At 39.6% G+C, this 25,000-nt stretch overlaps 1 protein-coding gene across 6 annotated transcripts in view; it reads left to right on the top strand.

Annotated features, from left to right (window-relative positions):
• Positions 1-25,000, top strand: part of arhgap36 (Rho GTPase activating protein 36) — a 64,704-nt gene that overhangs the window by 12,669 nt on the left and 27,035 nt on the right. For 3 of the 6 annotated variants that reach the window (XM_071459951.1, XM_071459952.1, XM_071459954.1), the window contains exon 2: positions 23,128-23,284. In XM_071459951.1, the coding sequence (XP_071316052.1) occupies positions 23,128-23,284 (157 nt within the window). Of the gene's footprint in view, positions 1-14,366; positions 14,526-23,127; positions 23,285-25,000 lie in introns of those variants that run through there. The other 3 variants (XM_071459956.1, XM_071459953.1, XM_071459955.1) reach the window with 2 other exon arrangements.

Consider the following 25,000-nt stretch of genomic DNA (forward strand, 5'->3'; position numbering starts at 1 on the left):
TACCCAACCTTGGCTGGTCACGGTTACAATAACTAACACACCGACTGTACTGAGATTGGTGTCCCTACCTTCATTGCCAAGTCGGTTTAGGCACTAAAACTACTTGGTTAGGTTTAGGAAAAGATGGTGATTTGGGTTAAAATAAGTACTCCCTAAACATTAAACAATCTTAATGGTTAAATGTGTTGAAAAGTCCGATGTTGTGTAATCCACTTCTCCACCACTGATCTATATGTTCCAGAGAATCCTTGCTTAGTAAGTAAATGACTAAGAAACTCTTCTGGTGGAGCTAGGCAGTCACAAGGAAGAGAGGTTGTGTATTTAGCTGTGCTGTGGAGAACAAATGGATCAACATGATCGAGACAGTGTTGGACATGTGATCTGAGAAGCTGCTATGGAGGGTTTGACACATTGTCAGCTTTTTGTATCTCTTCTCATACTGGATATTTTGGCATCTCAGTTTGTATCCAGTGTCATCATTCAGTGCAGGGAAGAGAGTGGGCACAGACAGTAAGTAACTGAAGTTTATTTATACAGCACTTCTCACAGACATGAGTCACAAAGTGCTTTACGGAGCCATAAAAAGTTAAAATCAGAACTGCATATGCTCATACAAAATGCAAAACATAGAAAACACAGCAGAGGGATAGAATCCAGTAAAATACATAAGAACAGTCCTGGTACGCACAGATTTAAACAGATTCGTCTTTAGCTGCTTTTTAAATGACTCCACAGAATCAGCAAACCTTAGAGGGGCAGGTAGAGCACACCACAACTTAACTGCATCTGACCTTTGTGCAGGAGAACAGAGGTCATACCTAACCATGGAGGACAGACCTAACCATGACCTTTCCAAGTGATTGAGGTCTTTAATTCCCTAAATTTAACCATACTTTATTTCCATGATCATGATTTTTTTTTAATCATACTGTAGTTGCCAAGTGTAGATATTGTAAAAATAAGGCAAAAAAAGTTGGCATTGAACATAATTCTTAATTTACAGAAATATCTATTATCGAGGTTCTTGTCTGGGAATAGGTTTGCTTTATTTTACCATGACTCTAGATCACCACTACATCTTAGGTTCTCTGCAATGGAACAGGGTAGAAACTTTTCAAGCCTATTAAACATGAGAATTTGATACTGGAAGGATTGTTTTTCTGTGGAGTACTCCTTTAAAACATTCTTTAATTGTATTATCTGAGATATAGACCTTCATTATCATCCCAGGACAAATGCATTAAACAGCATTTTATTACTACACAATTTAACAAAGAGAAAAATTATAACTCAAGGTTCACTTAGTCTTCATCAACTCACCCTGAGATGTGGCCCTGGAAAGGTTTTAAGACTAAAATCTAAAGAAATATCAGGAGGTTTTAGCAATGTTTTAAAGTGACATTATTTTCTGACACTAATTATTTTAAGAATGTCTAAGGTTTAGTCTTTTTTATTTCTTATAGGATTGAGTTACCATGAAAATGAAATAAGACAGCACATGATATTACTGGAAACCACTGTATGATGTGTTTAAATCCTGCTGTGCTGTCAGCAGTTTTCATGGTTTTAAGGAGATTTTCTCTAGCCTCAGTCATTTCAAGTTAATGTTATCTATTCAAAAATCCACTCCTTACTGTGACTTAGTGGTGTTACACAAGCAGCAGGCAACTTGTCAAAGATGGGGAGCGGATAAGAGTGGTACTTTCCACGAATTCATTCTGAGACGGGATGATGAGCTGCTGGATTCAGAAAGACTCAGTGCAGATAAGGGCTGTCAAAAAGGCATTCTGGTAAATGTAGTAAACTACTGACAGCGGTTTAAGAAAAGAAGGTAGATGAGAAAAGCGGCAAATTTTATTAATTGATCACATGACGGTGTCAGCTCAGAGGATACAGGATACGTCATTCCCCATGTCAGAGATGGCAGGCCTCCATCATCAAAGCCCTGGTTGACATTTTCCACATTTCCTGGTTATTCCCTGTAGAGGAATCTCCGCCCGGCCCAAAATGGTGCCCTCATCCCAACAGGGCTTTCATCCTAAGATGGATGTCTGTGTCCGGGGTTGGCAGGGTCAGAGCTGTCACCACCACGACACTTCCCCTAACCTCATCACTTTTGTTATCGGACTCTGTTATCTGTGTGTGCACGTGTAGTTTTATTCTAATGTACTAATTTAGGGAGACTCCGTAGAGACTGTCCATAAGGGAAGGGCGATGCTTGGCACATTATCAAACAGCTTCTTGTGGTCTTCTGAGTAAGGACTCAGGAAGCTTCTGCTGGCTGCACGTAGACAAAATCAGATTTGTTTCGGTGGGTGTTTCTTTTATACTTGGAAGTTGTGCGTTCACATTTGTTTGCATCTCCATTTCAATCGCCTGTAAACATTCACAGTCTGATGGAAAAACTATGTGAACCCTTGAATTTAATAAGTGGTCGAACCTTTTTCGGCAGCAATAACCTCAAACACGCTCTTCCAGTAGCTACTGATCAAAGTTCAGGATCTGGCTACAGAACTGCTTCAGCTCAGACATATTCTTACGACCTCTGGCAATGGTTGAAGGGGGTGTTCGCCCAGGGCACCATACAAGCCAGAACCGCCACTGACCTCTGGTGTGAGCGGCTCTCCTCAGGGTCTTGGGTTCTGACCCCAAATGGTGGATTATCTTCAAAGTCATTCTGTAGTAGATTTACTTTGATGTTTAGGGTCATTGACCTGCTGCATCACCAGGCTTCACGATGTGCCGCCACCATGATGGTAGCCGCAGAGATGTTAACCAGTTCCAATGATTCCTTTAATCCCTTAGTTGTTACTCTGGGCTTTTTTTTTTTTTTTTTTTTACCTGCGTTGTGTCTTTGTCGTTATCTTGCCTGGACGCACAGCTCTAGTAGGAGTAGCTGCAGAAGCAAACAGTCTCCGCTCTGGACTGATGAATATCCAAACTCTTGGAGATGACTCTGTGACCCTTTCAGCTTCATGCTAATCAACAATTCTTGATCCTAATTCTTCTGAGGTGGTTGTTTGAATCATCAGATGCTTCTTGTGAATGGTAAACTCAAAATGTTGAAGTGTCATCTTATAAATCAAAGTAGCTCTAACCTACACCTCTAATCTGGTTTCATTGATCCGGTTTCACTAACTCTTGACTGCAGTTAGCTTTTGTTTGTTGGCCGAACTAGTTCCAACCTACTCTGTGAATATTTTAGTGAACAATACAATGATTTACGTGCTATTAGTTTAAATATATTCTGCTTGCTCATTATTCTAGACGACAATGACGATCTGATCATAACTGAAGTTTATACATAAATGAAGATCATTTCAAAGGGTTTTCTTTGCCCCTGTATGTGTTTATGTGCCTTCATGCATTTGTTGTAGCTAAGATTGACAGTTAGAAATGGGTCACACATGTTTGAACGTTTAAGACAAGATTATATGTACTGTAGGGGTGTGTGTGTGTGCTCTGCTCCCTCCAGCCTCCTATAATCTGATCAGCTCTTTATTACTCTGGTATTTCTGGGGTTCAAAGGTCAGTCCGTCTTGTGTGCTGTGTTGCTCCTTTAAAGGGCCAGTGCACAAAAGTTAACACCTTGTAAATAGCGTCTGATAAGGAGCGGCATGTTATATTCTCAGTACACGTTTGGATCTCTGCTCTAATTAGCATGCTGACTCCTTGCTTTAGTGTTGGTGTGAATCAAACACCCCCCGGTCCCGTACATTATCTACTCTCTGCTTGATGACGAGGGTTGTTTCTACAAGTGAAATACAAAGAAATCTGCTCTCCCCCACTTCTCCTGTGGTTTATATCACTGTCGCTATAAATAAAACAAAGTGGGAAGAGCACAGAGGATCAAAGGGGGTGAAAAACACGAACGCCTCAAATGAACTTACGGAGAGTAAATGCGGTCTGACTGATATTAAACGTAGCGCTGTGTGATGTCATGCTACAGTACATATCCGCACAACAACAAATGTATGTCGTGCAGCCACAAAAGCAGATGGTGATTACATCATATCTTTTGAAATGGCAGGCCCTCTTTTCTCTCTCTCTTCTGTCACCACTATGAGCAAAAAAAGATGTAAAACCTCCAAGAGAACAAACATACCTGCTGCTGATTAATGGCTCGGTCTCATGTCAACAAGTTGTACTGCTCCATTTTTCTTTTTTTTTTTTTTTTTTTTTTGACTTGATGCTTAAAACAGTCTGGTTCTTTTACATTACATAATGCAAGTATTTCCTCTACAATGCACAGCAGTAGGTGTCTTGTCTGTATATTTTTCTTTCTACAGACAAGTGACCTTTTCAATAATCATTCTGAAGTGAGGCATTCTTCCTGTAATCAGATTTTTAAGGAAGTATTTAAATGTAAAAAAAAAAAAAAAAAAAAAAAAAAAAAAGCCAATGCATGCTGAGGAATGTCTGAGTTTCCACTGTAACAAAGGTTAACATGGGAATTTGATGTTTATCTAATAAAGATAAAATGGTATCAACGTTATGACCTTCCAGTGGTGAATCGGTTGCTTTGTGTCCCGGTCGGGGTTGTAATCTTACATCTCTCATTGCCTTTACACTTGAGCTCAACTTAGTGGAAGTTGGCAAAATGTATCAGCAGAACTAATGTGACACTTTTATCAGTGGCTGCAGGGGCAGTTTTTTTTCTTTTTTCTTTTCCCTGCTTCAGTGGAGAGGACCAGAGGTCATGGTTGGCTTTAGACCTGCATCACTGGAGCTGGTCTGTAGCTTCGGTCCACATGTCAGAAGCAGGGGCTCTGATTTTTACACGGTGCCTTTCAGTTTGAGCTGATCACTTGACTTCATTGTTGTCAGCTGGAGCCAGAGGGCAGGAGTCTTGCAACAGCTGAGAAAAAATATAATGAAAAATGTAGATTTTTAAAGAAAAGAAGATTTTTATATAAAGAAATTTAGATGTCATCTAGAACAGTTAGGTTAGAAATTTTATGGTCAGGACCCTCAGAAGGGGTCTTAAGGGAAACCTAAGGAGTTACAAAATTATGAACAGGAAAGCAAAACAGAAATTAAAAATGATTCCAACATAATAAGAAAAACATAAGCTTTGGTTGAACTGAACACAACTGGTAGACATAAGCATTCAGGGGCCTTATCCTTCAGAGGGTGAATTTGAAGACTGATTGCGTCGTAGCGATGCCACTGGACTGTCCCATTTCGAAAGCCAAGAAATGCAGCTTTCTTTTCCTGAGCAACAAAGTTTCCAGTGCATGGATCCTTCGTTACCCAGCCCATCTCAAGACTCATTACATGCAGGTAATGAAAATAATATGGCAGCAAACACCATCTACTGAGAGCCCAAGAATTACAATTTTAAATGTAAGTAATGGGTTTCAGCTCAGTTCAACAGCCACAGTACAACTGTTAAAAAACTTTGGGCCTTAAAGTCTCAAGTTTTTGTAAATAAAAGTTACGTGTTGTCAAGGTTGCTGGGCAACAGGAGCGGGGCTTTGTGGGGGGTACAGCTAGTGACACAAAGCATCAATGTTTTAAGTATTGATATCAAGTATTGATTAGTGCAGCCGCCTGCTCCCTACACATTGCAGACAGACAAAGTTAAAGACTAGCTGGTTAACATAGAATGTTTAGCAGCTATTTCCTTCAGGAGCTGGTGGAGACCAAAACAGAGCTAAAAGAAGGGTGAATGTTATCCAACTAGCCAGTAACATGACTCTAATTAAATGAAAATCTGGCTTTGTAACTGCTGGATGTCTAAATCAAAAACTGGAAGAACAGGCTCTAGCAAAAACAAACACACAAAGATGCATTATTATATGAGCATCAGGGAGAACAGGAATCTGGACAAGATGTCAGGCACATGAGGCTAATATGAATTTGCATGCAGGCACATAATGTACAGACACGCTCAGAGGCAGTATGTTCTGTTTCTGCTGTATGTCAGAAACTTGTTCTGAAAATTTTTAATGTGATACATGTTTTGGAAGTCATGCAAAGGTTCTTTGAACTCAGACTGAAATCTACCCATAATTATGTTGAATTAAGAAACAAAAATAAAACATAACATTCTGATTATATTTCTTTGTTTCCTCTGGGAGAGCAGAGCAGATTCCCCAAGGTGTTCTTCAAAATAAGATCATCTCTTTGTTGTGTCGACTTACGGAGTTGAGTAAAGACAAGGAGTAAAGACCCCTGAAAGACGTGATGACAGTCTGTCTTTTAAATTACAGGAGCAGAAAACATGAATCACCTTTTTATTACTTGTAAGTTATTATTAACCCGAGCTTTATACAGTCTCTTCTGTTTCTTTCTTATTATCTCTGCCTCCCTATTCCTTGTTATGTGATCATGTTCAGTAGAGAACATTTTGACTGATATGAGCATGTGTTGAAGTGTAAAGCATGAGCATATGCTCTTGCTCATATGCAAGAACATGTGAGCAAATGATCAGAGAAACAGGAAGTAAGTACAGGCAGGTGAAGGTGACAACATCCTGTTGACCTATTGGTTAGAGACATTTTTAGCACTTTGTGTTCGCTCTACCACAATACTGTGCTCTAAATATTTAGATTCTTATCTATCATGCAACACCATCAGGAGGGCATCTGATCGATCCCAAAGTCATTCTGCAGCAGGACAATGAGCCCAAAAATAAAGAACTATCTTCAGAGAAGTGTAGAACAAGGAGTCCTGCAACAGATGGTCTGACTTCTGCAGAGCCCTGATCTCAACATCATAGAGACAGTGTGGCATTACATGAAGAGATAGAAGGTCTCCAAGGAGTGTGAAACACTCCAACCACCAAGCACTTTTTATGAAAGTAATTGATAAACAAAACTATCCCTGGCTTTCCTGCTAGCGTCCTGCTCATCAACGGCTACTCAACGGATTTTTTACAGACATTCATGTTCCCTGATGTTTCCCTCGTCTTTCCATGAGGTTCATATGCTCTGTTGAAATATCTCAGTAATTGTTGGATGAGTTGCCATTAGATTTAATAAAGATACTGAAAATCTTAATGGCTGAAGATGCCCTGACTTATTCAGTGCAATATCTTGACATCTACTGGAGGGATTAGCTCATGGTTCCCTGACAGTGAATCCTACTGCCTTTCATGATCCCTTGACTTTTCCTTTAGCAACACAAGGAGGTTAACATCTATGATTTTGACTCTCAACAGATATTGGAAAGATTTTATTGAAGTTTGACACATGTGTTTCAGGGTGAACTGATCCCTAAACTTGTCATCGAGTGCCATCATCAAATCAATTTTATTTTTGTCCAATATTTCATTTCCAACTAAGCTATGTGTTTGGTATTTTAGTATATGCTAGCTTGCTAATATGCCAGAGTAAGAGAGCAACCATGATGAACACCTACTGAACATCAGCATATTGGCATTGTCATTGTTAGCTTATTAGCATGTTAATCTTTGCATTTAGCTCAAAGCCTCCGAGTTGGTAGCTGTAGACTTGTAAATGCAACACATACAGGCAGAAGACGTAGTGAAGGTCTAGTGTTAAGGATAAGAACATGATGGATTTGCTGCTTTTGTGGAGACTTGACATGTGCTATTGATGCATCTTTGCACTTTGGACTGAATAGTATTAATAGCATTAGGCTGATGTCATCATAGACAAAACTCTAGTACAATTTCCTCTTTCTGCAGGAAGTCATTGAATCATTGTCGTGTATTCACCATTGCAGCAGTAGAAACTAAGAGGGGAGGATGTTATAGGAGGCTGGAAGCTGTCAGACAGTGATGGTGATGATGATTATAACGATGGGTGCGGACGTGGACGTCCTGTTTAGAGAAAAGAGAGAGTGGGAAATGCTTGTTATCGATATCCTCGCTGGAATCTTGTTTCCTCTGTCGGCGATGGCATTTCCTCCTCTCCTCTTCCAAATCGTTTGAGAAACAAACATGAAACATGAAAAAAACATTGAAAGATGATGGATAGGCATACAGTAATTTGCAACATGGCAATTTTAGTAAGCAATGAGTTGAAGGAGAGAGCGTTCCAAAGGGTAAAATGCAAACAAAAATTATTTTGCCAATCAGTAAGCTGATTGACAGTGATGTAACATGCATGTCATATGGATACAAAGTTGGTCATGTGAAGTTTGAACACTTTCCATTGACAATATAGCATTTTATCTTAAATCGAGTTTAATTACCTGGAAAAGGTATGGTTAGCAAGGTGTTATCTGATGGTTAGCATGCTAGCTACCTTGTTCAGCTGTTGCTAATTAAAAATAAAACATTTTTATCATCCTCTAATTTCTTATGATGGAATATATCAACTTAATTACATAATTATATTTATTATCTTAGTTTTCTCCACTTTGTTTGGGTTAAAACTGTGTGAACTGTGTGAAGATACTTTGCTAATGGTGTGGTGTTGATGTGGATTTACTTTGTCGTTGTGAGCAATGATCACACCACTTACACTCAAATGCATTGAACTCAATGTCAAATGCGGTGAATAAATGGTTAAAGGTTTGATCAGCCGTTATATCGAGCACTCCACAGCATGTAATCCTCATTGTGTAAAAGAGCATTAGACATTATCACATCTCCTTCAACAACACTCAGGTATCAGTTCATCAGTGAAATGCTCCCTGGTTGTCCCATCTCTATGGTAAATGCAGTTATATGAGACTGACTCATCCAATCTGACGGTAATTTAGGAGACGATAATTCTTTATCTCGTAACATTCATGCTTCTACTGATAAAGACAGACTCTGTGACCTTTCCTGTCAAGTCTGCTTCCAGACATAAAGCCTGAAGGTGAATGAGTATTGCTCTTCATCTCCAAGTAACCGCCATCAGATTAACTACAGGACGATATTAATTCCGCACTTGAACCTGGCTGCTGCAAGCCATAAAATGATAACCTGGGACTTTTTGATCAGTCAGCAAGAAAGAAGATACCGCAATAATAAAAATCAAGAAGAAATAAAAAAAGACGACAAGAGAGAAAGCAAAGTTCTTCGCTGCTGGCTCTTTCAGTGTGTTTTTGTATGGGTTTGATTACGCTCTTGGCTGGATGCTCAGTCACGTAGCAGCATGAGAGTGGTTATCCACAACCCTCAATGCAGGTAACTTTATATTCAAGAGCACGACATTTACTACAGCCCTAGGTGTGTTTGGCTTCTATAAATATCTTTATATGCAAGTGTGTGTGTGTGTGTGTGTGTGTGTGTGTGTGTGTGTGTGCAACCTCAATAGCTTCACACCTCTGCACGCATAGTCAGGGACTGGTGTAAATGTCAGTGTGCCACATACAGAGTGCAAGTAATTACACCTGCTCCTGTTACTGCAACAAGTGGCTCACGGGTCAGTAATTTTACAGGTGTTATTCACTGAAGGTGTGGACTTCAGTCAGTCAGTGAGAGAGTCATCCGACTACTTTGTGTGCTTTATTTTGTAGCTACCTTTCACTTAAAAACAATCCAGATTGAACTTTGTCCTCTCTGCCTTTGGTGATATCAAAGTTGCTTCACATTTAACAACATTTACTTACACTTAACACTTAATACTGAAGATAAACAGAAAATCTGATCTCTATGTAGATTACAAATGAACAAAATCTGATCATCCAGGCTCATTTAAACTGGCTGGAAAAGCACCAGACAGCAGTTTAGTTTCCTGGCATGGTTAATATTGTTTGAAGGAAAAAAAAAATTACTGCCAGTTTGGTGGTTTTTCTGTTTTGCCAACAAGGTTAAGAGGTACATGAGAAAATCCTCCTACAGTCTGTGTTTTAGGCTTTAAAAATGATTGGATTATGAGAAAAATGCATCGTCACAAATCTTAACTCAAGGCTGATGTTCTTCATTCCTGGAAAAAAATCACATTCTGGAGATATAAAGTGTTATTTTAAACTAATACTGAGCTGAAGATCATGGTTTGTTTTACTGTGCATCAGTTCATGTTTTAATGAACGAGTCCTTCAGTCTTGTTGTAGTGCATTGTTTTGCCTGTAGGTGGCGGTGTAGTCAATGAAGTTCACCATGCTGCGCTGACATGCATATCCTGCTTCAGCAGCATGTGTCACTGTGGGTGTGGGCTGCCTGTTCATCACCCATCCTGTTTTTAAGCCGACAGTCAGAGTCAGCACATGAGTTCGGGGACATGAGATACGCGACCATGCGACTCAAAGGTGTGACCTTTGACCTGGAAATCTATGGCGCAGTTACAGGAAGTTGGCAGGATCAAAGATGATAGGGAGGAGCCGGAAGAGGGGACGGAGAATAAGCTGACACACACACACACACACAACGACATCCATGAGATCAATGGAAAAAAGGACAGGTCAGAGGTCAAAGGTCAAGATTATTTCTACTGTAATAAGCACATTTCTACATTATGCAACAGCAAAGCAGGAACCTGAGGTTCATTGTATTTTTATAACCTTTTAAAATGATTAAGACATTTTCTTCAGTATTTGACAGAAAAGACACAAATACCAACAAACAAAAATTTGACCTGTTTTAAATGAACCCAGAAAGACTCAGTGACAAAAACACAAGAAAGAGGGGGTATTTATTTTATTTTAATAAGATAAAAAGCTTTTTATTATTAGTACTATTATAAATGATCACAAATAAGATTTAAACCTATGCCAAGTAAAAAACATGGTGTGTTCAAAGTCTTAGGATGAACTCAGTAAACAAACAAACAAAGCACTGAAATCTTCCAACAAGGTCAGAGTAAACATCAGACACTCAGAGAGGCCGTAGCCAGGATTTTACAGATGCTCAGTCATAATAAAAACTCCCCAAAAGGAAAACGCCACTTCAAGAAAGTTTTGACCTTTTGCCAAAAAGGCGTCTATTTTCTTATTTGATTATCTGGGGCCAGAAGAGATAAAACTCCTATTTCACAAGAAAAAGCGACAACTAAAGAAGAAGTATGTTTTTCCTTCTCCTCATATTAGGAGCCACTGCCTTGCATGATGGTTTAATGGTTGGTTCATCTAAACACTGCCAGGACCATACGTCTCCTCAGGTCATTAAAGTCCCCAAATTCCAAGACACAAATACAGAGGTCATGACCTCGGTACCCTTGATAGTAGCTACGGCCCTGCTCACGCTAACTGGAACCCTTCACATGGAGCTATATGGAAATGAAAGCAAAGGCCAAAGTCTGCATCATTGCCAGTCTACACATAAATATTTTTTTTCTGATCTCAGTTGCGAAACAAAGAAGCTGTTTGGATAGTAAATATTTAATATCTGAACTTACATTAAACTGATATTTTTGGCAGCTGAAAAGTGAAAGTTAGGTTAAAAAAGACTGAAGATAAGAAGTTCTTTCTTTTAGTCTAATTTTAAGTTTTCATTTGTTTTTGTTTAGTCTTCATCCTGTGTCTGTCTTCAGCTCTGTGTTTATATGTGATGTCCCCCTGTGCTGCAACTGTGTTGTCTTAAAGTGATTTTTGACTTGTTTACCTGTCCTCAGACCGTCCACCCTTGTTAGACAGTCAGGGTCGTGAAATCTGAACCCTGTCTGGGCTGACCTGCAGAGGTCAGGAGGTCACAGGGTCATCCATTTTAGCTGCTGTTGTTTTGGGCCACACAGCTGGAGTGCTGACGGACATTTTCCAGGCTTGTATCAACATGCACTCGGACACACACACACACACACACACACACACACACACACACACACACACACACACACACACACACACACACACACACACACACACACACACACACACACACACACACACACACACTGGCCTCTGCACAGCTGTAGGAAAGAATCTGATTTGCAGGCTGCAATTTTCCTGCAGAATTAATAAACATACAAGCAAACATTCACAAGCCAAACTTCGCCAGGTGCTGATTACTTCAGTTTGTCTTTGGTCATTTCTTTAGGTTACTGTATTAATCCCACAAAAACAAAAAACAACACAAACGTGCCTAAAGTAACCTTGGAAGCCAGAATCTCCTTCATTTTACTAAGGAACTGTCATGCATTATATATCAAGTGATTAAAGGTCCCATCAGGGCTTTTCTGTGTCCTCAGGTCAGCAATTAATGTTTGTTAAAGTTGCACTAATCAGTATTTTCATTTTAACATTAAATCAGATTATTACAGGATTTATATGGGGTCACATGTTGTGACAAACCCAAAGGAAAATATCTCCAGATTCTGTAGTTTCTACTCAGCATTTTAGCGTCTTTTAGGTCATTGTTTTGGTTTTACCGCCCATAACTTTACTGTATATGTCACCGTCTGTCTCTACACAGCTGGAAACAGCTTTGATGTGAACTAAGCTAGCTAGCTGGTCAACATAGCGTAGCATTTAGCAGATTAAGACCCAGATATTTCCCTACACAGTTGGAGGAGACTAAAACTGAGCTGAAAGGAGAGTGAATATTGGACATTATTATTAATGTTGCAGCATGTCAGATTTTGTTTGCAGTTTACTCTACTGCCCCCAGATGGCCAAATAATAATTACTGCTAATTTAAAGTTGTATTTTAGCACTTGAATGTGCTACATACTGGTTTAGCATCTGTATCAGATTGTGTGCTTGTTTGTACTGATGTAATTTGAGGTTTGAAAGATTTTTAGTATGTCATTGTATAGATTATGTCTATATATTATACTTTTTTTTTTTTTTTTTTTTTTTTTAATATCTTTAACAACAATGAATGTCATCCCTTGGATTTAACCTCATTCTGAAATAAGAGAAATCCAGTTGTTAATATTAGAATCAGTCAGATCTCGGCTCAAGCAGCTTTATACAAACAGAATTATCATGAGAGCGGCTCTACTTCTATTTCAGTAGATTACTCCACCAGAGGAAACACTACTGTAAAATCATGAGAATAGAGAGAAATGCAGACTCCTTCTTCTCCTTTCATTCTTTTCTTCCAGTTTTTTCTGCACCGTTTCCTCCTCTCGTCTGCTTCTTTTCTGTTTCCCTCTCAGCGCCGTCTCTCCTGTCTGTCCTTTTTATAGAGCTTTTATCCCGTCTTAATCCTCCTCCCACTCTCTCTCTCTCTCTCTCACTCCTTACCTCTCTGCCTCCAGCTCTCCTTCTCTCTTTTCTTCTATTCCCTCTTTCTCTGCCTCCTAACCTCTTCCTCCTTCCTTCCTTCTGTCCTTGTCAACTTTACTTTCCCTTGTGCTTGGCCCTTCTTTAACTTCCTTCTGTAGCTTTCTCTCCTTCCTTACCTCCTTTTCCTCAATTACATCTACTTGCTGCCTCACCTCCTTCCATTCCCCCTTCTTTCCACTCTTCTCCTGCCTTTTCTCTCCTTATTTACTTCCTTTTTTCCTTTATTCCATCTTTAATCCTTTCTACCTCCTGTCTTCCCTTCTTATCTCCTTATATCTCTCCTTTTCTTGCTCCCTATCTTGTTATTTCATTACCTATAGCCACCATGTTCCTCTTATACCTTCCTCTGTTCTTTCTTTCTCCCTTCTCTACTTCCCTAATTCATTTCCTCACTCTCTACCTGCTGATCTTCCCTTCCTATTTCCTTACATCATGTATTAGCTCCCCTTTCTTGCTTCCTACAACCTTTCCTCTTACCTCCTTTTTTTGGTCATTACCTCCTTCTTTCTTCCCTCTCTGCTTCCCTCCCTAACTTTTGCTTCCTAACACCCTCTCCTCTGTATTAGCACACTTTCTTGTTCCCTCTTTCCTTTCCTACATCCTACTTTCCCTTGTTATCTATTTCCTTCACTCCATCCTTACTGCCTTCTCCTCATCCTGCCTCATTTTCTCACTTCCTTCCTTATCCTGTCTTCCCATCCTCTCCTTCTCTCATGTATCTTCTTTTCTCATTCTTTCTTTCCTTCCCTACCTCCTACTTTCCCTTTTCTCTTTTCCTACCTGATTTTATCCTTTCCGTTTTTCTTTCCTTTTTACTCCTTCCTTACTTCCCTTCCCTTCCTTCACTACTCATCACTCCTTTTACCTTCTCTTTCTTTTGTTCTCTCCTTTCCCTTCATGGCTCTTTGCCTCTTTACCAGTCTTGCATCCATTTTCTCCTCTCCATACTCCTTATGCTCCTCCTCGTCTCCCCATTCTCTCTCTACTTAATTTCTCCTCTCATTCCTTCCCTCCATCCTTACCTCCTACTGCTGTTCTTGTTTCCTCCTCTGTCCAGCTCCCCCTCCCTTTTTCCTCCCTCTTTTCTCCCGTCCCTTCTCTCTTGTGTTTATGTTCTCAGCTCCTGGAAGTCAAGTCAGAGTGCAGCGCTCCTCCTCCTCCTCCTCTTAATCTAACTCACTTCTCAGCCTTCCCCAACCCTCCCTCTCTCTCTCTCTCTCTCTCTCTCTCTCTCTCTCTCTCTCTCTCTCTCTCTCTCTCTCTCTCTCTCTCTCTCTCTCTCTCTCTCTCTGTTCCACTCTGTCTATATCTCACTCACTCACTTGCTGCTGTAACCGCTCGTCCTCTCATTCAGCTCGGTGTTGAGATGCGTTTGTGTGTCTGAGCAAAGTCTGGATAAACGGGACTGGGAAATCTGCAGGGCATTTTAACTGAGAGTAAGTGACATCTCAATACAGGTACAGACTCTATGTGTTTGTGTATTTTTGTGTGTGTGTGTTTGTGAAAGTGTGTGTGTGTCTCTCAACCACACAAAACACGTTGTGTCTGCTGTTTGACTTTCATGCTCGTGACTTTTATCTCTGATTCAGTGTCAAAAATTGATGGATGATGGATTCAACTCAGGTTTTATACGTGTGTGTGTCTGTTTGTGTGTGTACATGTGTACACTACAGAAATATTTTGTACTTTATATTTGTCTATGTATTTTAAGACCTTAATGCGTCACTCGGATATTATAGAATTAAGTCCTACTGTGTTACATGTATTATATAAAATACTGAAGAAAAATGAAAACATCCTTTGATCAGAATTAAATCAACCGTTTTGTTTTAGGTCAATTGTTTTTTGGAATCAGTGCAGTAGTTAACCAAAAGTTTTATTTTATTCATAAAGTAATTTTTTAATTATTTTTCAGTGTCTCATCATTTTTGACAGTCATTGCCTTTTTAAAACTCATGAGAGCTCTGTTTGCTAAAATTATCAGATGCTCAACTTTGTAAACACCATTAATTCAGTGTTTTTAGGTTAGTAAACAAGGTTACCCAATTAATTCTTCCAACATTAGGCCAAACTTCCTCCAAAAGATGAAAGTCTCACACTGTGCACTCTCAAAACAGCACATACTTCGGCAGAAATGTGGTAAGTAAGAATTGTTTACAGGTTCAAGGTGGTTTAGTTTAACTCAGAGTGGACTACATTTTGTGGCAAAACAAAATTTAAGAAATGTTATATTCTGAGAGAAAACCATGAGTGTAAGTTTAAACCTATGGAGCACAAGCGCACACACACACACACACACACACACACACACACACACACACACACACACACACACAAAAACACACCACACTTGCACAATCGTAAGCATTTGGCATCATCCCACTAATCCACTTCTATCATTATTTGTCCTCTGACCTAACTTTGAATTCCAGACAGGAGAGTCTGTGTCATCCCCAAAAACTGTCTGTGTGTGTGTGTGTGTGTGTGTGTGTGTGTGTGTGTGTGTGTTTGTGCAGTGCCAGTTTAGTCAGAAGTGACACAATAAGGCTGCTGTGTCGACGCAAGATCTGTTTCTGTGGCGCAGCCTGAAGTCTTCAGCACTGCCAAGGGGTCTATTAGCGCTGCCTGTCTATTTATGTGTGTGTGTGTGTGTGCGCGTTTTCTTGTCCGTGTTGTTGTGAATGAGTGAGTACCTTTGCATACTAATGCGCCTGAGGCTCAGTTGTGATGTGTTTTCGAGAGCATCCTAATGAGAGCGACGGCGGCTCCTAATTAATTTGATGAAAACACGATGTGGAGGCGAATGATGTGAAGATAATGTTCTCTCATTAGAAAGAATCGTTCAGCAGGAAGTGAGACCATTATTTATGTGTCCATCATCTGAAGCAATGAAAGGGAGGACAGAACATAAAATAAAGGATGACAATAAACCTTTAAAATTAATGCTTCACACAGCATAATTACTCTCCACACTTTAACATCCAGAGTTAGTCTGTTTACTCTGTGTTATGTGTGTGCAAGCTTTATTCATTTCTGCCTCTTTCATAAAATTGCTAAAGACCAGGCAGCTCTGGAGCACGTCCTTCATCCTGATGTGAGAAATGAAGCATAAGGGAGATGCAAGATAGTTTGTGCATTAGTGATGTATTTTTAGTTTAATAAAGACTTGGTAGAAAGAGCCCTCAGTAGACTTTATTGTCCCTCACTGATGAAGCAGCAAAGCTTTTACAGGGCAGAATGAGGAGATGGGGAACTGGGAAAATAGCATGGAACTGCGAAACCCATTCGACCAGTTATGAAATAGATCAATGCAGCAGCAACATAAAAATGCTTTCATTGAAAGTTTTAAGTGTATTTATATATTAAAAGGTTAAAAAAATGAGTTACGCAACTGGAAATAACTACAGCCATTGAGAGTTCACCATGACTAGTTTTTAACAGCAGACATGTAACGCCACCTCGATTCCTCTTTTATATCTACATTTTTGATGAACATATTCACCAAGTCTCAAAATGTTGATAGACTGAAAGCCTTTCTTACAACATCAAATCTTACAAAACAATATCTAATCATATCAACTAAAGCATCATGGTTACGTTTAGCACGGTCAACTTTTCAACGTCAACGGGCAGGTTGCACTTGCCACCAAGTACGCTGGCTCACATAGAAGATTAATGACCTCATTAATAACCATCATATTGATGTTCTGGCCACTTCTGGTCTGAACGTACCACAAGGGGGGAACAGACTTTGACACAAGGCAGGCAAATCTGTACCTGCCTCAAGGATCTCGCTCCCCATAGTGATAAAGTGCAGTTATTATCTTAATGTCGGCGGCAACAATAAAAATGTTCCAATAATTCAGGGAAAATAAATGACCTCATCACCCTTTGCTAATGAAAGAGAACGAGCGGTGGTAATAATCTCTCGTTTGCATTGTTTTGCTAAGAAGTGGGGACAGGATGAAAAGCTGAGGTTAATGAGAAACACAAGGGACATGAACACAAGCATCCGTGGGAGAGAGACGAATATACAAAATCACATTAACGGCAGCCTGACGGAGAGGGAGAGGTGGAGGTGGAGGAGAGGGAGAAATGGAAAAGGAAGGGACGGCAGGGAAATGAGAGGCAGAGAGAGAGGGAGGAAGAGAGAGTCTGAATGCTAAAACAAGAGAGGAGCATCTGTTAGCTATCAGGGCAAAGTCTTTTACTTTATCACTTCATCAGACAAGGGGTACAAAAACACACAAACCTTATGTAAACACAATGCACACAAAAATCTGTAATCAGAAACACACATTTTATTGCATTTGCAGCCTTTTAGCTCATATTTAATGCAGTGTCACAAACAGTGAGTGTATATATTTACAAGGGTGAATCTTAATTTCATAATTTGCTTATTTCCAAGCAGCCAAAAGAGTTCAGCACAGATGTACACATAAGTATGCACACAGTTCATTTAAGCAGATGCTGCTTTGTATGTATGGTGTGTCCCTGACGACTCCTGCCAGTGTCTCCTCCCTGTTTGAACATTAATGTTGTCCCTTACTGCAATTTAGCAAATGGTTTTCACCTTGATCAGTGACCTGTTTCTGTCCAGATCTCATCTCGTTCTCTGAAGAGATGAAAGTGAAGTCACTAGTTTCTTTGTGAACATTAGTTTGTAATAGCTCAAGCAAATTAAGGTTCAGTTCTCATCAGCGTCCTCCACATAGGGCATTTTGAATTCCAAATATATCTAAGGAAAATTAGGGCAGCCCTTAATTTAATGGATGCATTTGCATAACACATCAAGCAATAACAACAGCAAAGCTCTGCAAAATACATCAAATGGTGATATGAAAAACTTCTTAAAAGATTATGTGCATTGGGATTCTTTCGATTTTCATGGTGACATAGGCTGTACACGTCCAGTTTACATTGTAGCTTTCAAGTAAACATGTTAAAGAGCTAAATATTAGATGCTGTCATGTTGGCGAGCTAACATTAGCATGTTAAAATGTTTATAATTAGTTTTCAGCTGCCAGCTACATTTCTTTCTTTCTTTTTTTTTTTTTGTCTTTTCTGATTTTTCTGTTGCTGTTAGCAACACAAGCAACCAACAGAGTTTCAAACCCAATGATTTGATATTGATATTCTCTCCTATCTTTACACGTGGTCTGTTTACACTATAGTCTTCCATGCAAACATGCTAAATGTTAGCTAGCATATTGACAAGCTAACATTAGCATATTAAAATGCCTATAATTAATTAGCTCTCATCTGAAAATATAGGCGAGCTGACGAGATACATAAAGCTTGACCCTCCTAGCTGTAAATGAGTAAATGAGCAAGCTAGATAGATTTTTATGATTTAGGCTTCCTGCTGCCGTTAGCAACAGTTTTAAGCCCAGTGGTTTGATACTGGATATTCTCTACTATAGGTTTTAGTTCTGTGCTTTTTTGAATGTAGTTGTGTTCTGAACCAGGAGAGTATATTGGTCATTCATGCTTTGGGAATTGCTCCAACTGTCAGTCGTGGTCTATGCAATAAATGAGCCCCACTTTAACTCCTGGAACTACGACTAATTGACCTAACTCAATTTATTTCAGTGCCACTTCTCATGATTGGCCAGACCCTTAGGAGTATCAGATTCTGTGGTTGTGTTTAAATGAGACATCAGTTAACATAGCTATTGCGTTGTTAGCTTGAGGACTTGACATGTATTTCTCAAGCTTGTGTTTGCTTGCAGAAATGCATATGTTTCAGTGAAGTGTAGTTTTGGCTCATTGTACTCCCCTTTCCTCTGTCTTCCTGTGTGGTTTGTCTGTCATGTGGTTTGAATTGTCTCCCTTCCTGGTTCCTGGTATTGACTAAAGCCACACAACTGGACAGAAATTCTACAGAGGGGGACGGATCTGAAGTAAGATTGTTGAATCAACTCTTTAGATCTCTGTAAGTCACGGTGAAATGGCCCCTAGCTTTGGGGAACCACATCAGTGTGGTCAAAAATGTATCACATCTCTACAGTCTTGGTATATTATGTGTTTTCACCACAAAAACGAACACAACAAAGGAGCCAAACAACACTGGACATAGCAAATTATCCACACATAAGAGAAGCAAATCCATTACATCTGAAACAGAGTAACTTGGTGCAAATGAATATAGTGTGATTGCAGTGTGTCAATTGAAAAGTTGATGGCTGCCAGATCTGTTTTTCATGTGAAATCAGGAGTTCATGACCGATGGCCTGAAGCCTCCTGAAGAATATCTGGTTGGGTTTAGGAAGGTGAACAGGGTCGGATCTTTTTGTCTTGAATGTAGAATTTGAGTTACTGTGCATTAAAACTGAAACTGTGTAGAAGCAACTGTGCAGTGACAAATAGATTAGAATATCATGAGTGGAAATTCGTCTTGGACTCATATTCAATACATCTAGGTACAAAGTAATAGCATCTACATAGTAACTTAATATCTTGTGTCAGAGGGTAGAAGTCGGAGCTTGCAGTGGAAAGCATGAAAGGCCGGTCTGTTCATAGATCATCTGGAGAGTTGAGTGATTTCCTAACATGATTTTCATAGCAGAGTGTGCCAAATGAGAAATTTGGGTCTCCAGCTTCACTGATTAAAAATAAATTGCCATACCAGGCAGTAAATCCCATATCTAATGATGCTATCCAATATTGCCTTAGATAACAGTAGCAAGACACTGTATCACCTTACCTCGCCTTTTAAAAGGCCTCCAGAACAACACATTAAAGTGTTTTCTTATTTGACACCACCATTGGCCCTTGTTTTAAGCTATGTTTAAGGTTTGGGGGAAAGGGAAAGACCCTGTTTTGAGTTGAATAACTACCTGGTTAAGGAATCAGAATAGTTACAAGAAGGAAGGAAACACAGAATAAGCAGCTTCCACTTGTGTCAAAGTTTAATGTTCATTTCACAATAATGACCTAATGTATTACCCTCATCATGCAGTAGTCTTGTTACTGCTGTGTTGTTCCCTGGCTTGCGCAATTTGTGTTTGGATTAGTGTACTAAGAAAAGTATCTGAAGTTGAGAGTCATGGTGTACTCTGGGCTCTGACAGGACATTATTAACACAAATATTCTGGCTGCAATTAGCTAAAAGGAAGAATAATTAGCATGCATCTGTTCTAGTTTGTGAGTCACTGTATGGATGCATACTGACATCAACACAAAGTACATCTTACTTACTTGCATCCTGCCGTTTTACTTTGTGGAACATGTAGGCGCAAATCTGCTACAGAGAGAAGTTATATGTGATGATGCAAAGGTTTACTTTCCCTAAACAGACTGGCAATGAGTCATCTTATTCTAAATGTCAGTTCTTACCCTTGGCATTTTGGACAACAAACCAAGTCTGTGCGGTGACGAATATTTTATTTTTGATCCACCCTTGAATCTGTACATCTGTTGCAGAGAGAGAAAATATACGAGCTAATGCATAGGTTCACATTCTCTAAAAAGACATGAGACTTTCCCTAAATGTCAGTTCCAACCCTCGGCATTTTAAACAGCAAACCAACTTTCCCATACTGTTGTTTTCTACTGAATCATGTCACTTTGAGACAATGTACGTAACCTGCTTCTCCAGCCTCTGCGGGCTGTTTTCCCGCAGTCATGCTGTGCAGAGTGGGCTGAGGCCGGCTCACACACTCGTGGAAGCGTTCATCCACAGAGACTTGCAGAGTTGGAGAAGGAGACTGAAAACCCCTGAGTATCTGTGGAGTGTTTTAGGGTATTATATATGCTTAAATTGTCCTCCATTACATTTTCTCCAGTACATATTAAGGCGATATAGGGGAACACAGATCAGTGTAAGAACTCCTATATGTCGTTCCTATACTCTGGAAAAGTTACATATGGGTTTAGAGCCAAAGACAGGAGCAGTGAGACTTTAATTTCTGACTCCAGGTGCAGTATAAACCCTGTAATTAGACAATTAATACAATAATTTGAGATTACAGGATTTGGAAATACAGGGCACTGTCTGAAGCTTCCACAGTGATGAAACTCTTACCACACATTTTAATGTATCAGTTCTGTTTCACAAACAGACGTATTTAAAGCCCCCATTATGCAAGATTTCAGACTCGAGCTGCTTCTGGTGACATGACTCTCCCAGTACATGACGAGGAAATCCACTAATTTCACACATCAGGCTCTGTTTACTAGTCATGAGTACAAGTCAGCGTGTGAAAGCAGATGTAACAGCTGTCAGGTTGCATAATGGGAACGCTTTTTTGATGATTTTTAAAAAAAAGATATTTAGATACTGTTTGCAACATTTCTCAGACTTCATATATTGTTTTTCGGAATGGGTTCGTGCAGGGCTTTCACCACACAATGCACCACACGCATAAATTAAAACCACATTTTTGTCTGATAGCTTGAACAGGTCGACAGGCACAGACCTCAGATGCGGAGTGTGTTTGTCTGGATCTTGTTAACCTGTGGTTGCTGCATCTCTCCATCAAACACGCTGCCTCTACTCCCACACTCTTTCACTCCGGTTTTTCCTGTCTCTTCAGTCTCTATTAAAACCTCATATTCATACCATGTTGTCCTGCTTCACTCCGTGTCGCCATCCTGTTCTTAATTATTCACTCTATCTATCTATCATTATCCCTGTTACTGCCGTGTTTATAGGTCCTAGTCCACTTGAACTTAAGTGCTGGTATATGTGTGAATGCCTTCAGACTAATGGAAAACACTATGGTGCATTTGAACCCTCAGACTTTTTGTGTGTATCTGCAGAAGCAGAAAATTAACTCTGACCTCAAAGATTTTAAGATTAAAACAGAATAATGTAATGTTTAATGCAGGGAAAAAAAGGTAGTTACTTAAGAGAAACATCTGTTTCAGAGCACAAAAAAGAAAACAATTCCCAGCTGTCCACTGGGGAATATCAAATGTTTTCAACAACTAACAATAACTCTTTTCTGTTTATTTGTGTGGCATGTGTGTGTTTTTGTAAATGTTCTTTACAATATGTTTCTTTTATGACTCCGTCTGACATTGTACAGTTTGGACCCAGTTTAACTGCATTATAGGGACGACACCAACCTGGCTTGTATTCTCTTATATGGATTAAAAACACTGGATCACATGCTTCCCTGTATGTTGCTTTGATGGCTTTCCCTGCCTGGTAAATGTCCACATCTTTCTCTACACAAGCTTTCTGATCGAAGTATGTTGTGAGAAACCTCTTCATGTATCTAATACGTGGACTTCCCCTTTGGAAAAGGAAGGTTGTGATAATTAAATTAGCATTCAATGTGCAGAAATCTCAAGGACAACAGACAAAGAGTGAGTGTAGCACAAAAGGGGACTGCAATGAGATGAGAACCTAAAGACTAAATAAAAGGAAAAAAAACTGGGGTGTGTCTTTTTTAAAGCTTAAAGTGGTAAACACTTTGCTCTTGTTGCTCTTGGGAGTCAAGGACCATGAAAATTCCTGAGTCATTTTAACATTGTGTGATTAAAACTGATTTGTTACAAAGAAAATATCATGGCACCAAAGGGGGAATGAAAAGGTTTGACTCTGTCCTTATTAAACTTGAAAGTCATTAAACTGTAAGATCACAGTAGCATTTGGCACTGTCTGATAGGACATTTATGAAGAGCATTGAGTCACTCAATAGTAAATTATTGACCATGTAATTGCGACTTCTATCCTCTGCTCAACCCGCTGGTTGCTTTGGATGTGGCCAAGAGTGAGATTTGCTGTAGCTTAAAGCGCAGTGTCTTGTTAAAAGCAGGGACAGAGTTGGGTGCATGTGAGTCACTGTTAGTAATTGAATTTTCTTGTTTTTTGCCTCTTGAGGGTTTTGTTCCTTTTAACTTGATGGTTGGTTGATAATGTTCACTGATTACAAGTTTTGGTTAAATTGTCAGAGGGAGCAGAAAATTTGCTGTGCGTAGATAAAAGGATATCTCCTGGTAGTGATTAATGGTGTGTGCTGCCATAGGTCTTCGACAATCCTTCGCCTACCCTTGGTCTTTACATTCTTTCTCTACTAACCCCTGCCCACCCCTCTTGCTTCTCATCAGGGGGACCACACGTGGGCGACCATGTTGGGTCAGAGCGTGCGGTTGCAGCCGGTGCCCATCCAGAGCCTGTCAGAGCTGGAGCGAGCCAGGTTACAGGAAGTTGCCTTGTACCACCTGGAGGAGCGGGACCTGGACATCAAGATCAGCATCCCGAGAGGTACGAGTATGACTGATGGATACAGTGGGGCTTTTGCACGTTTTAGCCCATTAACAACATTAATCATCTTGTCTCTTCTGACTGTTTTCCAAAGCATATTTCATATGTTTGAACGTTTCATTGGTTTGACTGCTTCAAAGTCCCATATTTAAAGGAATAGTTTGGTATTTTGGGGAATACGTCTTTTGGGTTTCTTGCATCATACCACGCTCATGTCTATGCTAAATATGAAGCAAGAGCCGGTAGTCATTTAACTTAGCTTAGCATAAATACTGGCTCTGTCCAAAGTTAGAAAATACACCAACCAGAACCTCTAATGCTCACTAATCATAAGTATATTGTATCTGAGTTGTTCAATCTCTACAAGTCGGAATGTAGAAACAAAATCTCTGCACCACAAAGAACTAGTTCCAGTATATTAATGGGTTCATTTTGTTTCTTTTGCACAAATTCAGGCTTTTTGTCAGTTTACAGTCTGACTAAAATGATTTCCAAAATGTTATGGTGTCTATAAAATTTGGCTGCAAAATAGCAAAGTTCCCCTCAACAAGAAACATCCAAATTCACATTAGCCTTTGGTCATTTAGTCACATTTGCTAATTGTCAGTCTTCTGTGTTTGATGTCTTTGGAATAAAATACAATTTTGACGACTAACATTCACATTCTTGGCTGCCAGAGCATCCGATCATGATCGGATTTTCACAGATTTCAACAGCTTATTTAAATGGATTGAATTCTGTGTGAATTTATTTGTTTAGTTTTTATTCGTTTATCTAAAAACATTTAGTAGGCTTTGAAATATGCCAGCCAATAGTTTATAGTTTACACAGTCTGTAGATGATGGGTCATAACATTGTAAAAACACTTATATGCACTTAATGGTTTGTCTTGGTTGTGAAGCAAGTTCTTAGTGACATGGTAAACCTGGCGCCAGTGAGGAGGATTTGATTGGGTGAACCCACTCCCTTACAAACTTAGGTTGAACTGCCCTTGGGCGAGGTCAACCCTCCAACGATGGACTACATAGTAGTCTGTCAGTGAATCTGAGGAAAGTGTGTGAGGCTCAAAGACTCTGGGGATAAGCCCGTGTGCTCAGTCAACTCTCTTTGGTCAAAGAAAACATTCTGTACAAGTGTAAGCTGTCCGAGTTGTCAGTTATGATAAGAAAGGGGCAAAGGTTGCTGCATGATTTGTTTATTCATGCACATGTCTCACTGATATCTTTAATACTAAAAGGATTCTGAGTTCAGTTCGGTATTGACCATTTTTCATCTGGGGGCTGCTCTCTCCACAAAAAAATATGGGGCTAGTTGTTTAGATAAAAAACTGATAAAATTATTAGGAAATAATATTTTGCGACTGAGCTCAAATGAAGGTTATTTTTAGCTGCTTTAAACACATGAGCAGTGTTTTTCTTCTAATGTGGACAGTATGTCTAGCGAAATACCATTATGGGAGCAAAAACACTGATGAAAGCTACTTTTCTACTCCAAACACAAATACAATCATGGGCGCTGGATTTAGCCATTTAATCAGAATGAACTGGCATCTTATTAACAAACTCATGCCAATTTCACATGTTTGGCTTCCACGTTGAAAAGCAACATGCTTTCGTTTTCCCCACTCCTAAAAGCAGAGAGTCGCGCTCCATCAGAACTGTGTTTCATTAATCTCTGATAGCATCAGGAAATACCGCAACACTTTTCCTCTGCTGC

This window comes from Trachinotus anak, unplaced genomic scaffold (assembly GCF_046630095.1).
Source record: "Trachinotus anak isolate AG129_WGS33_773 ecotype Australia unplaced genomic scaffold, CSIRO_AGI_Tana_v1 ptg000023l, whole genome shotgun sequence".
Taxonomy (NCBI): Eukaryota; Metazoa; Chordata; class Actinopteri; order Carangiformes; family Carangidae; genus Trachinotus; species Trachinotus anak.